The 14,243-nt window shown below is 38.4% G+C and overlaps 1 protein-coding gene across 1 annotated transcript in view; it reads left to right on the plus strand.

Moving 5' to 3' along the window:
• The window catches only part of dbh (dopamine beta-hydroxylase (dopamine beta-monooxygenase)), a 42,240-nt gene that overhangs the window by 15,966 nt on the left and 12,031 nt on the right, over positions 1-14,243 (plus strand). The window contains exons 4-7 of the mRNA XM_074690662.1: positions 1,374-1,550; positions 10,195-10,297; positions 11,069-11,235; positions 11,398-11,541. Of these exons, the coding sequence (XP_074546763.1) occupies positions 1,374-1,550; positions 10,195-10,297; positions 11,069-11,235; positions 11,398-11,541 (591 nt within the window). The remainder of the gene's footprint in view (positions 1-1,373; positions 1,551-10,194; positions 10,298-11,068; positions 11,236-11,397; positions 11,542-14,243) is intronic.

Consider the following 14,243-nt stretch of genomic DNA (forward strand, 5'->3'; position numbering starts at 1 on the left):
GAACACTAGGAGCCCCTGTTCATCAGTGTGTTTCTGCATGGAAGTTAGAAATTTTGAGAGGGGTGTGACACAGAAATTTTCCACATGAAAAGAACTGTTGGAGGGCCACGAAGCTGTCAGAAAGATGTCATTCATCAATGTGAAGGTGCACAGACCTTGTGGATGCATGAGGCATAAACTAGGGATGCACTGATATGAAAATTTTAGATACAGATATCCAATATAAATATATTATTATTGCTGTTATGGCCGATAACCGATATTTACCAATATCAGTATTGGCAAATAAAAAAATAAAAATAAAAAATAGAAAAAAAAATAAGGAAAGAACAAAAAATCTGAGATGATGTGTCGAGGTAGTTCAGACAGAAAGAGCGGCTGTGATTGTGAGAACCAAAGAATGTAGCGCCTGAGACGAACCCAATCAAAAAAGTAAGTTTTGTCTGTTTTCTGGATCAAAAACAGGAAGAGAGACATAAACAAAAGAGAGTCCACTCTTCTTAGGTAGTTTTGGTGTTTACATAGTCAAAGAAAAGTATAATATTTGTGTCTTGAAAGATCGATCAAGATGCTCTGAAAATGGCAGGCAGCTAATGAGTAAGTATCGGCCCACTTTTACATATCGGCTGATGCTAATATGTTAAACAAATTAACCAACGTCGGCGGATATCAGTATATCATGCATCCCTCGCATAAACCAAGCTTTAACATTTTGCATTGCTGGAACTGTGACAGTGCTGTGAGAGTTGCTACATCTCATTGAAAGTATGTTGAACAGGGTAAAACCTGACTGGGTCGTCTCTGCAGCTTGAAATAATTTGCCTGAATTTTGTAGTTTCTGATTTTAGTACTCTGGCATAAAAAAAAATGCATCCTTTTGTTTTCTTTTCTTTTCTTTTTTTCCTTTTTTTGATAAAACATTAAAGAGTTAAAAATAAAATAGACTCCATACCCTTTACATTTAAAAAGCAATGGTTAAAGGTTTAAAGGAGTGGAAGTTAAAGGGTTAAGGAGAGCAGCTGAAAAAAAGTGTGTCAGACAGAGGCTGAAATATGGGTTTTCTAAATGGCCACTGTGCGAAAAAGAGTTTTTGAGCTGTACATCGTGTATAGCTACTATGGGATCATCAGACATCCACTATAAAGCCTGAAAAAGAAAAAATGCCTCTTCATTATATAACCTTCAGGTCCATACAGTAGAGTGGGGATAAATAAATCATCAACTGTTTCCCTCCTAAAAGTATAAATGTAGCATATGACATGTAATGCATGTAATGAATATAAAGTATGCTTTTATTGACAAACCTGTTCTGAGTAGCAGCTGCAGAAACAACAGCTCTCTCTCTTCTGCTTGTTTCCTCCTGTTTCTGTCAGTATGAGTCAGTGATAACTCCAGGTAACGAGGCCATCGTGCATCACATAGAGGTGTTCGAGTGTTCCCCGGATATGAGCGATGTTCCACAGTACAGCGGCTCCTGCGATGACAAGATGAAGCCGGGCAAGCTCAACTTCTGCCGTCACGTTCTGGCTGCATGGGCCATGGGTGCTGAGGTATGATGGGAAAAAAAAACCTCCACACACTCTCTCACTGACTATTCTCTAAAACCAAAATTTAAAGACAATGGACTCAAACTCTTAACTGCCACTTAAATCATCAAATCATCAAAATGTCACCGCTGTGTTAAAGATTTTCACCTCAAACTGTTTGAAAACTGAAATACACCAAAGCAGGATAAAAATATGAATGTGCAATGTTTTTTTTATAAACACTGACTAAATCTGTGTCTAATTAAATAAGAGTTTGAATAACTTGATACTTCTCCAGTTGTTGTTGTTCCTATTAAAAGAGATAAACAATAACTCCCACGCTTGTAATATTTATGTCTCCCAGCAGGCAGGGGATGTTAGGAAGATGATCCCACGCCTAGCTAAAATCTATTAAGAGCTTAAAAGACAGTCTGTATGTGGGAAGAGAGCTCACATGCAAAAATCACAAGCCCGCTTGTATGAACAAAAAAATAAACACAAATTCAAAAACAGACTCCATTTTTAGATGAAAAGAAGTAAAATAACTGAAGAAGCAGGTTTTACACTGCCTGACTTCCTCATTGAACAGACAAATCTGCTAAAATAAAACATCTCATGTGGATCTCTGTCATTTATATTTTATTACTTGATATTTAATATGTGAGCATTTCTAATAAGCTATAGATAAAATTATATTTGGGATATTACATGTGTTGTTGGTTTTAATGATGGGAAGTTCATCTCTTTTTAGCGAGCCAGTTCTTTTGGCTGGCCTCCCAAAGAAGAGTCGACTTTTTCAGCTCCTGATTTGATTCCTGAGTCATATTCGTACCCAAATGATTTCAGCCTAACCTGGCAAAAACAAGTGATTTATGTAATGATAAACACTTTTGTATACAGTGTTTTTATGAGAAGCCTTGTAACTTCCTCAATGTGTGTATCTATTCTGTTAGTAAAGCAGGCATTCTTACTTTTGTTTGATATTTTAATTAGGGCTGTCAATAGATTTGAATATTTAACTGCAATTAATAGTATGATTTTTTATTTAATTGAAATTAATCAAACTTTTTAAAATCTTTCCCAAGTTTACCTCAAAGGGATAGTTCTAAAGTTTTTAACACTCTTATCAACATGGGAGAAGACAAATATGCTTGCTTTATGTAAATACATGCTTGTTATTATTACTGCAGCAACCCAAAACAGTGACAAATACTGTCCAGAAAAATCACCACACAATGTGAAAGGAACTGCATGCTCAAGAGATATACTGAAAGGGCATCGTCACATGAATATAACATAACTTGTTAATACTACCATAATATCATATCCAACTAACTAAACAGCCTTTTTATTATAGGCAGCTCATCACTAACTGATAGAGCTTATGCATCACAACAACAGACACATTTCCCAACAAGTACTTTTGGTTGGAAAAAAAACACATAATTCCTTGGACACTTTATACTTTAAAAAAATTATCTCACACAATATATCTTTCTGCAGCCTCTGTATGCTTGGCTAAGAAGTGGTATTTGAGGCTTGACGTACCCCAGTAGGAACTGAATTCACATCCACAGTAAATGCCAATAACTATGTTCTTGTCCAGAGAACCATCTGGTAGAGCTTTGGAGCTGAATTTCTTGTTCAAAACACCGTCTGTACTCATTTCTGCCTGTCAACCACAATGTTTTGTTAGTGCTGTATGGATTCCTGATTTCCCAACCTACAGGGCAGGCTGAGGGTCATACACAGAACGCCTGCGTAGTAATTCAGATAAGTTAGTGGTGTTATCCCATCAATTTCGACAGCCTCAATTTTTATCAAACTTTTTTGCATAAAAAAGGAAGGATGCTGCTATATTTGCGGGTGTCATACATATTTACGTGTTTTTGTGATGCGACACGTTCTCCTCACCAATATCTGCCATCTCTCTCACTGGCAGGGGACAAGATGCTAAGGGTGGGAGAAAAAAATGTTATACCGTAATATCAGGATTTTTTGTTCCAAAATCTTTTTTTTAATTTTTTTTTTAAATTTACATTCATCATTTAGGTCTTTGTTTAATAGGGGGTTGGAAAACAGCTGAAAAATATGGCTCCAGTTTAAGTCTGTAGACATCATCATCATCATCATCATAATCATCATGTAACTTTTTCACATGGTCTTCATGCTAATGTTTTTGTTACTATTTGCTTATATGCTGAGGTGTCTTTTTTTCTCTATCTCAAACTACGCCTCCTGTTGGGAATAGTCTGGCAATGACCTTTTTCCCCCCTCTCTTCTCCCAATGATGTTTTTTTTTCATATCTATTGCAGAGGGGGCGCTGGGTAGCTAGTGAGCTCCTAGGTTCATCTCATTTGTGTGTTTCCCCATTTTTGTTTTCTTAAATGTCTTAAAAGGGATGTAACTGAAATGAAATTGCCCCTCGGGGATCAAGAAAGTATTCTGAAATTCTTAAAAAGCAAGCTAAAAATTGCAAAAATCAGAATTATTGTGTAATTACAATATAAATTGAATCAGCACCTGAAAAAAATCATAAAAGAATCAAATGGGGAGAAAAGCATACAATCCCAGCCTTGCAGATGCTATATCCATAGAGTGTATAAAGTATGAATGTACCCCCCCTGATGTCAGCCATCTCTTCCTGAAACAATAAAATGAAGCTAGTTGTTTGGCATCATAATATTGGATATGTCTCAGGCTTTGAGTTTGAGTCAGTCACATGACCTGAGCTGTGTCTCTGATTGGACAGTCAGACGGTCCTAATCACTTACAAAACTCTAAGATAGAAAAAATTCACTCACCGTTCAGTGTGTGTCAATAGTGAAATCAACGTTTTAGACCCAATTTGTTTTTTTGAACCAGGCTGTAAATATGTTTTTTAATGGTGTAAAAGTCTGTTTTTATGGCTGGGTGTGTACGTGGTTCCCGGTCTTTATGCAGACAGCCTCAAGAGGATTCTCAATAAACAGCAACTTTTAGCACTTCCACATAGGCTTCGTTTTTACTGACCAGATGTTGCCTCTTGGCTTTACTCGGTTGAGTGCCCCTCTCTCCGCCGTCACATGATGGTATGATCCTGTATCCTCACATGTGACTTAAAGTTCTTCATGAGCAGAACTTGGCGACTGCGGTAGAGCGGAGCAACAGAGGGAAAAATCTTGGGAGCCAGCTCTTCTGATTCACAATGAAGCATCGGCTCTTAGAGCAGCATCTTTTGAGCTTGACTCATCACTAGTTTGTATAGCGTGAACACATGGATAAGTCTCACCTAACTCTGTGTTTTTGACTCATGTTATGGTGTCAGCACAGACCAAAATCTCTGAGGTATGTTTCCAGCACCTTAATGAATCTATGAGTTAAGGCCAAAGGGGGTCCAACCCAATACACTGAAATCATGAAAGATCTCCTTTAATGTATGATTTCAGTGATTGAAGAGAAGAAAAAATGAAGCAGCTCCCTGACTTCAAAGCAGGAGACTAAATCACCTGTTTCCTTTGCCCACCAGCGCCCCATGCTTTCTCTGCACCACGGATAGTTAGCTACCAACCAGCCAGCTGACCGAGCAAGCACGCAGCCTTCTGGTCACATGAAGCAGAGAGGACAGAGACTGGCAAAGCCTGTCACCATATTTCTCTGCTCCACTCCCCACTGTATCACAGCCAGCCTGGCCCTCCTCTGATTGGATTATCTGCCAGCCAAACAAAAACATGCAGGATGCCTTCTGTGGGCTGTGAGCTGTGAAGACAAGATTAGGTGGGAAATATTCAGGCCTCTTTCATCACCTCTTAATAGTGTTGTTTCATTCTCCCCAGCACTGCGTCAGACGGGTAGCGTGGCCTTGCAAAAAAAAGACAAAAACAAGACAGGAGAGGGAAATAAAGTGGGTGAAGTTTGAGAGAAACATGCAGCACTGTCAGAATGCAAAGAGAGGAACACGGGGGGAGCGTGCTGGTAGAGGAGAAGCTAGTCTCTGTGGATTGTTCTGCGAGGACATGATTAAATAAAACAGTCCTTTTCAAGATGCATGTGTCAGCAGAAGAGGCTTGAGGTGGCCCTCTTCTGAAAAGAGTGAAGGCACAGAAGATGAATCAATATTAAATCAAGATTCTTTTATTATCCTTCAGAGGTTTGATACCCTGAGCAGCAGATGAGCCTTCAGTTAATTTTTGCAGAAATGAAGAAGAAAGAAAAAGCATAGAGCCCAGGAGGGATGCAGAGATCGACATGAAACAAACCAAAGTTCTGATATTCATTTTTATGTCATTAAAAAAACAATTTGGTCTCATTGTACCAGCCTAATGATTTGTTGCTGTTACAGTTTCAGCTCCTGTGGGTGGTTGGGAGTGTCAGTAGGCATACTTACATTTTTAGAGCTCACCATCAAAATGTGGAGAGCTCTCAGCAGAGCTGGAGAGGTTATCTATTATCTGTGCAGCTCAGGAGAGAAACTGCTATGATCTAATTATGATTTTTTTTTTTAACAAACCACACTGAAAGGGATCGTGTGTTAGGGACGATGGGAGACCAATTTTATTTGAGTTTGGAAGTGAGGACCTTTATCCTTCTATGAGTTCAACAAACTCTCCCTGTAAATTTAAAAAATTTCTCTTTAATAAAAGAAGTTGTAGAGATATAATCTTAATGCATTTCATTTCCTAATGTGTACTGATTTGCCAAGTTATATATACAGTGGGGGAAATAAGTGTTGACCGCATCAACTATTTTCTCATCACATTTATTTCCAAAGATGCAATTCAAACAAAATTTCTCCCAGACATTGGTATTAACTCAAATCATCCACACATGAAAAGAAGTCACAACGTTCAGGTCCATAAATAATGATTATGTGGAATTAAGTACGATAACACGGGAAAAAAGCATTGAACACGCTAACGGAGACTCATCTAATACTTAGTGGAGAAGCCTTTGTTTGCAATGACAGCTTCCAGAAGCTTCTTGTATGTTTGAACTAATGGCCCACACTGCTCAGATGATTTTTGCCCATTCCTCTGCACAGATTGTCTTTGAATCTGGAATATTCTTTGGTGCCCTCTGGTGAACCCTTTTCTTCAGTTCTTTCCACAAATGTTTAATTGGATTGAAATCAGGTGATTGACTAGGCCATTCTAACAGATTGATTTTCTTTTTTTTTACACCATTTGAGAGTCAACTTTGCCGTGTGCTTTGGGTGGTTGTCCTGCTGGAAGGTCCAGCCACGTCTCATCTTCATCATCCTGGTGGATGGCAGCAGATTCAGATCAAGAATTTCCCCATACATGGCTCCATTCATTGCTCCGTCAGTTATATGAAGTTTGCCAACACCATGAGATGAGAAACAACCCCATGCCATGATGCTTCCACCTCCAAACTTCACTGTTGGTGAAGTGTATTTTAGGTGATGTGCAGTGCCATTTCTCCTCCAAACATGGTATGTAGTATGACAGCTGAAAAGTTCAATTTTGGTCTCATCTGACCAGACAACATTCTCCCAGCATTCTACAGGCTTGTCAAGATGCTGTTTAGCAAACTTTAAACCAGCTTCAACATGCCTTTTATTGAGGAATGGAGTCTTGCGGGCTGAGTGTCTATTGAGGAAATGGTGGTGGAGTGCATCGCCTATTGTTTTCTCTGTAAAAATTGTACCTGCTGCCTCCAAGTCTTTCAGGAACACTTTCAGGGTGGTCCTTGGCTCGCTGAGTACTCTTCTGACTATCTGTCTGACTCCCTGGTCAGAAATCTTCAAGGAGCTCCTGTGCGTGGCCTGTTGATGGTAAGGTGGTGCTTCTTCCACTTGTGAATAATGGCCCCAACGGTGCTGACTGGAATATTCAGGTGCTTTGATATAAGTCTGTCACCAGTTCCATTCTGATGCTGAGCAACAATCAAGTTGTGAATGTCTTCAGAGAGCTCTTTGCCTTTACCCATCATGAGGTGTGTGGTATTTAACTGCTTGGTGAAAAAACAACCTTTTTTATAGGACCATCAATTTGCTCTAGCCCAGCTGATGTTGGTTTGCACTGATTGGAAGTTCATGTAATAATTACTGACAGATTTCAGGTGGTATGGTGCATTTCCTTGCCAAAGTATACAGCCTTTCCATGGTGTGTTCAATACTTTATTCCTGTGTTATCGTACTTAATTCCACATAATCATTATTTATGGACCTGAACGTTGTGGTTTCTTTTCATGTGTGGATTATTTGAGTTAAAACCAATGTCTGGTAGAAATTTTGTTTGAATTGCAGCTTTGGAAATAAATGGAATGAGAAAAAAGTTGACACATTCAATACTTATTTCCCCCACTGTAGATATAACAGTGGTGTGCACAGAAGTGGGGCAGGGGGGCGGTTACCCACCCCAATGGCCCAACAACAAAAGAAATTTCTTGGAGGCTGAAAGTGGCCAAAGGGCTAAAGTGCCCTCTTTAGGGCCAGAACGTGCTAAATGCCCTCTTTTGGGGCCAGTAATAATTGCCTTGGAAAACACTGGGAATTGAACGCTTTCTTCAGTGGTTAGGGTCAGGGTTAGGGTTCAGCAACAACGTGTTGTATGTGCCTTTTTTTTCCTTTCACCCCACCCTTCAAAAAGTATGTACATGCCACTGATTTATAATTTACAGTTCCTCCCACAACGATTTTAGAATACAATTTCTGTGTAACAGCAAGTGAAAGAGAGAATACAAATGATAAAGGTTTAAGTTAGATTCAGACACAACTTAATACTCAATAAAAAGTTGCAAAAACTTGCCCATAGTTTTCAGGACTTTCATTTGGAAATTGTCAATCTCCAATTAATTTGATGAGGAATATCGGCATTTAGGGATTTCAATTATTTCTCAGTTTAAAGCTTTTTTCTATTGTTTTTTTTTTTTTAATTGAATTGTTAAGGAATCTATAATGACAAATTCCCAAAACTTGTAATTTCAATCTAAATTTCTATTTACTTTCAGAATTGCCTGAAAATTTCAATTGTTCTTGTCAAAAAGTTTTTCAAAGTTTTGTGTTTTGGGGGAATTAAAGATTGAGATTTTGGGCACTTTTTTAGCTTTTCCAAATAAGTAAATTCAGGAAATTCACTCTTTAAACTAAAACACATGATAAAAAAAAGTCACCACTTTTCAATTGCTAATTTTTTATACTGTTATAATCCCAAAGCCATGTTGTGTTATCATGTCTGCAGGTTTTTTAAACCTGAGTTTTTCTAAGTTTTCTTATTTTAGTATGTCTCATCTTCATGCCTCTTGTCTTGTGCTTTGTGTTTTATTTTGTTACCTACCTTGTGTCTCATTTTTCATTCCTCACTCAGGTTGCCTCTTCCAACCTGTCTCCCGTGTCTGTGATAACCTTATATGTTCCACCTGTGTGTGCAATTGGCTGTTTTCCAATCCACCTACTACATACTACATGTGTTATAGTATGTAGTAGACATGGCATTCTACCTACTGCTTTTGTTTGTAGTATGTAGTATAACTGTCTGTTGGGTGTGTTTTGTAGTTTACTACTCTGGTTTCCAGTTTCAGACATGGAGCTACAGATGATGTTGGGTTTTTTTGCCTTTATTATAGATGTACACCACACTCTATGGGCACATCTCAGTCTTTGAGTTATTTTGTTAATCATATCAATCAGAATCATCATTCTTGATTTCTAATCTTACACCAAAAGTTATATTGTTTACAGAAAATAAATCTGAAATGGATTTTTATTTTTTACAGCTGATGTAAAAAACACTTCTGTATAATCCACATATGGTTCAAAAAGTGAATTAATGGTTTATATGGGCTAATGAATTTGTAAAAGTAAACACCTCTTTCACTGGAAGTGAGCAGATTTACTGGTGTTTCTTTGCATCACTTCACTTCTATCACACAGACCATCTACAGTTAGTGTTGTTGTGTTGTAGTTATAATGCCGATTAATTCTAGTAGATGGCAGTAATTCACCTAAACCTGCCACCAGCATAGTCAAACAGCATTAGTGCCAAGCATTTTTAGGAAACAGTTTGCCAGGTAGACTGGTCTGTTGCATACTGAGAAATTTTCCTTGATCAGTAGGACTTCCGGGATTTTAAGTATAAGGTAGATTGCAAGTTTTCACATATTACCAACTAAATATAGAATTTATACCAAAATAATAGGCACTGCTAGTATAGTGGGTGGTTTAGAAAACAGCCTTTCCCTGGAGTATTTAGTCTTCTCCAGTTCCTTCCTTCTTTGACAGTTTGTCTTTTCATCATTAAACTGCTCTCATTCCTAGTGTTTCCTTGTTATTTCTCTACCCTGTTTTGTAATTTGAACCAGTTTTTGCCTGCCAATTGAATACCTTTGCCTGTTTCCTAACCTTAATGTACCAACCTATTTTTCTGATGAAACATACTTTGCCTGTGAGTCCTTTGCCTGGTGCAGTGGGGCGGGCTTTAAGCCTTCGCACTTTCAGCTATAGGGTTTGGTGTGTACATGGTTTATGGTCTGTCTGCATTCAGCCTCAAGCAGGACCACTAAGAGCTAGATCTTATAGCTCTTCCTCAAAGGCTTCATTCTTTGAACCGCATGTTGCCCCTTGCCCTATACGCTTTTATTGATTCTTATTGTGACATGACAATCATAACAAACTGTGTAGAAATGAAGGGAAGTGAGAGGAAGGATGACGTGGGTGATGCCTTTCAGGCTTTCTACTACCCTCCTGATGCTGGGCTGCCCATGGGAGGACCGGGCTCCTCACGATTCCTTCGCCTGGAGGTCCACTACCACAACCCTCTCCTTATAGCTGGTATTCACAACACACAAACACACACATTCAAGTTTTCTGCCCAGAATACACACAAACATGGTTTCTCTACACCTCCTCTATAAAGTGCCGAGCTTTTCTTAAAAACTGCACATCAGATAAAGTTTCCCTCACATGCTTTTTAATCTCACTCGTAGAAGTCACTGCAGACTCTTATCCTGATCTGATCTGAGCTGAGCTGAGCTCATAATATTCAAATGTCCCACATTACTGTCTAACTTTTTACAGTCCAACTTTCTTTCTTCCAGGCAGCTTAAGATGTAACTAAAGAATATACTTTTCTACCACTTAAAAAAGTCCCACACATGAGAAATCATGTGGAATAAAAGCAGAGGTGGTGTGGATGGTGATTTCATGTGAACTTTGCTTCATGTGGGTTTGATTGCAGAGGAATGGAGCTGCTGTTTAACTGAAAATGTTTGAAATTAAACCCAATCGAGTATAAAATTTGAAATTTCAAAGCCATTTCTCAAAAGTCTGAGGAACAGCTCTGAATGTTTTGTCATTTTTCAGCAGAGAGCATTCTCAGCAGGCTGATTACTGCTAGCCTAAACTGTTTTTCTGGCCCATGCATGATAAACTGCAGGTGATAATCTCTCCTGACTTCCTGCTGTGCTGTATCAAAGTATATTCACCGTTCACGACCTGTCTTTGTGCAACAAAACATTGGCTGGTCTCTTATTTTAATTTAATGGAAGGTAAACTAACTCTGTATCTTATTTTAATGTTATTTTTCTGATTCTCTACATGCAGGCCGGCAGGACTCATCTGGCATACGGTTACATTACACCCCCAGCCTGCGACGATACGATGCAGGAATCATGGAGCTGGGCCTGGTTTATACTCCTATCATGGCTGTCCCACCCAAACAACACGACTTCTACCTCAGTGGATACTGCACCTCCAAGTGCACCAAGACTGTGAGATGAGAAACATCAATCTCTGTGTTATTTATGCCTCAATGTCAGAAATCAGCCGTGTGTCTTTTCAAGTTTTGGTCTCTAAAGCACAAAGTTTTGCTTGAGGCTCGACCTTTAACAGTCTGTGTTTTTGTTTCCCTGTTTCTCTGTTTGTCTGTCTAGGCTTTACCTCCAGGGGGGATCTTTATATTCGCATCCCAGCTGCACACCCACCTGGCGGGTCGTGGGGTGAGAACAGTTTTAGTGAGGGGGGGCAAAGAGGTGGAGGTGGTGCAGGAGGACCAGCACTTCAGTACACACTACCAGGTGAGCAACAAAAGGCCAGTTTAGCCGGAGGCCTCAGTGCAGATCCTCTTTTAAACAAAGTTAAAGTGGAAAAGAGGCAGAGTTACTGCACATCACACAGGGGCATGTCCCACAGTCAGACAATGAACAAAGGAGTAAGACAACAACAAACAAAAAATAAAGAGAAGGGTTACCCTGTGTGCATCTGTGCAATCAGAAAATTCAGGAACTTACAGGGAGTTTGTGAAGAAAGATTTTAAAGTTTTTCAGGATATCAAAAATTTTGAAGAACTAGCAACCATGAAAAATTTGCAAAGCTTTTTCTTTGTTATCTTCTAGGCTTACACAAGACCTTTTTAAAACACTTCCAGCAAATTTTGTTAGAATTTTTTATACACACATATTTAATTTTATTAGAAGGATACATTTAAAGGAAAACTTCCTAAACTGCAATTATCATCCGTCATAATATTCAAAACATTTCCGGGAACTTTTGATCAAAGTTTTTTTTTGTTGTTTTCAAGATTGTGAAAAATTGAAAAAAAAAAATATTTGGAATTTCCAGAAACTTTCAAAACTTTTCTGTAGACTGAAGACTTTCAATTGAACGTATTGGACATTATTTTTATGGAGAATAAAAGAAACTCAAGATTTTTCATAAACTCTTCACAGAAATTACAAGGAGTTTTCCAAAACTTAATTCCAGAAATCTCGAACTTCTGGTAATTTTCAGAATCACTTCAAGGGAATTTCAAGAGGAATGTTTGATTACTATAAAATGATTATCATGTATTTTAATACTTCTTTTTTTATAGAAGGGAATAATATCTATCTATATATCTGTCTGTCTGTCTATCTATCTATCTATCTATCTATCTATCTATCTATCTATCTATCTATCTATCTATCTGTCTGTCTGTCTGTCTGTCTGTCTGTCTGTCTGTCTGTCTGTCTGTCTGTCTGTCTGTCTGTCTGTCTGTCTGTCTGTCTGTCTATCTATCTATCTATCTATCTATCTATCTATCTATCTATCTATCTATCTATCTATCTATCAGTATGTTTAAAGACATTTTAAATTTCATTTCAACAGTATAGTATATTGATAAAATCATATTAATGAAGTGCAGATAACCTAGTGGTCTTGGTCCCATTAGGTTGGCTCTCCTGCAGTTTTGGATCCAGCCTGTGGCCTCTTTCCCACATGTCACTCCCCACTCTTTTACAGTTTCCTACTCTATCCACTGTCCTCTGATATCCAAATAAAGACATAAAATCCCCCAAAATAACTAAAAGAAAAAAAACATATTCATAGAAATGTTTTTACACAATATCTTATTTTTTTAATTAGAAACATTTGTTACAGCAGATGACCATATCGGTCACCCTATTCTCTCCAAAGTGGGAGTGGTAAGATGTTACAGGTACCAATCATTAAAGAGTCAAATAACTGTACGTTAACTCTGACCAATTTTCCATCTTGGTAACAAATTTTCTTTAACCTACATTTGCCCACTTTTGTCTTCCCCAAACACAGCTCTTCCTCTTTTCCCTCTTGTTGTATGAACATGTCTTTTTTATGTGTGTCTGCTTCTGCTGACTTTCAGTTTGTTTTATAATGTCACTCAATAAACTCGACTAAGGCTTTGGACTTCACATTCAGGGAGCCTGATACTCAGCACAAAGTGAGCTGCGTGTAAAGTGGGTGTGTTTTCATTCATGTTGCTGAGCAGCATTACCAAACATATAACCTGGCAGCCGTTAACACAGTCATGCCTGAGCCGAGCCTATCCAAGAGAAACCTGGATTTGATAATCACACACTTTATGTTTTGTTAACAAAGGCAATAATTAAAACAAACCCAACACTATAACTGCTCCAAGCTCATTGGTTGATGAATAATGAGTATACATCTGAAGAGCAGACTACAAAAGGAGAAAAATCATCCTTACCAAAGCCAATTTAAATCCTGACACAGCAGAGGACGAGAATGTTTCACATGAGGAATAAATAGTGCTTTTGTTTGGGACTGTTCCTCTCGCTGGATTAATCTGCATATGGTGCTGTTGTCTAGCAAAAGCCAATGTTTATTTTTATGAGAGAAGACATCAGGCAGAAAACATGAGTATTTTTATGTTTTATAAGGCTATGGTGAAGATTTACAGCACAGAGGAAACATCTCTGACTTTGGAGGACTGGTGTTTGTTGTAACAATGTGTGCAAAAAGATAACAACTGGAAAATCACAAGTTTTACAAGTCAAAATAATCAACGTATAGAGGAATTATCAATCTATGTTATCATCAGCCCAGAGAAGCAGAGTTTAGCGCTATTCAATCAGACGAGTTAGCGTTTTCAAAACACTAAATTCAGCCTTTTAGCAGCATTAAAATGTAAGATTGTTCTGTGGTCAGTTTTTAGGAACGATACTATACAACAGAGGCAACGTCTATCAAGTTTGGACGATTACAGAGCAACTGGCGTTTTGGAGTAAATTGCGATTGTGCTAACTGGTGACTCTCTGAGGGATCCATTGATTAACGGCCGAGAGTCACCAGTTAACAGGGTCACACTTTACATTGAAACACCAGCGACTTCTGTGGGTGTGTAATTAAATGTGCTGTCTTAATCCAACCTCAGTTAACCAGGTTTATACCATGGTCTGGGTGAATACTTGATTCTGATTGGCTGCAGGGTGTCCGTTAAAAGGTGATAATGGACACCTAG

Source organism: Halichoeres trimaculatus, unplaced genomic scaffold, assembly GCF_033239565.1.
Source record: "Halichoeres trimaculatus isolate MK-OKI-2021-1 unplaced genomic scaffold, fHalTri1.1 fHalTri1_scaffold_16, whole genome shotgun sequence".
Taxonomy (NCBI): Eukaryota; Metazoa; Chordata; class Actinopteri; order Labriformes; family Labridae; genus Halichoeres; species Halichoeres trimaculatus.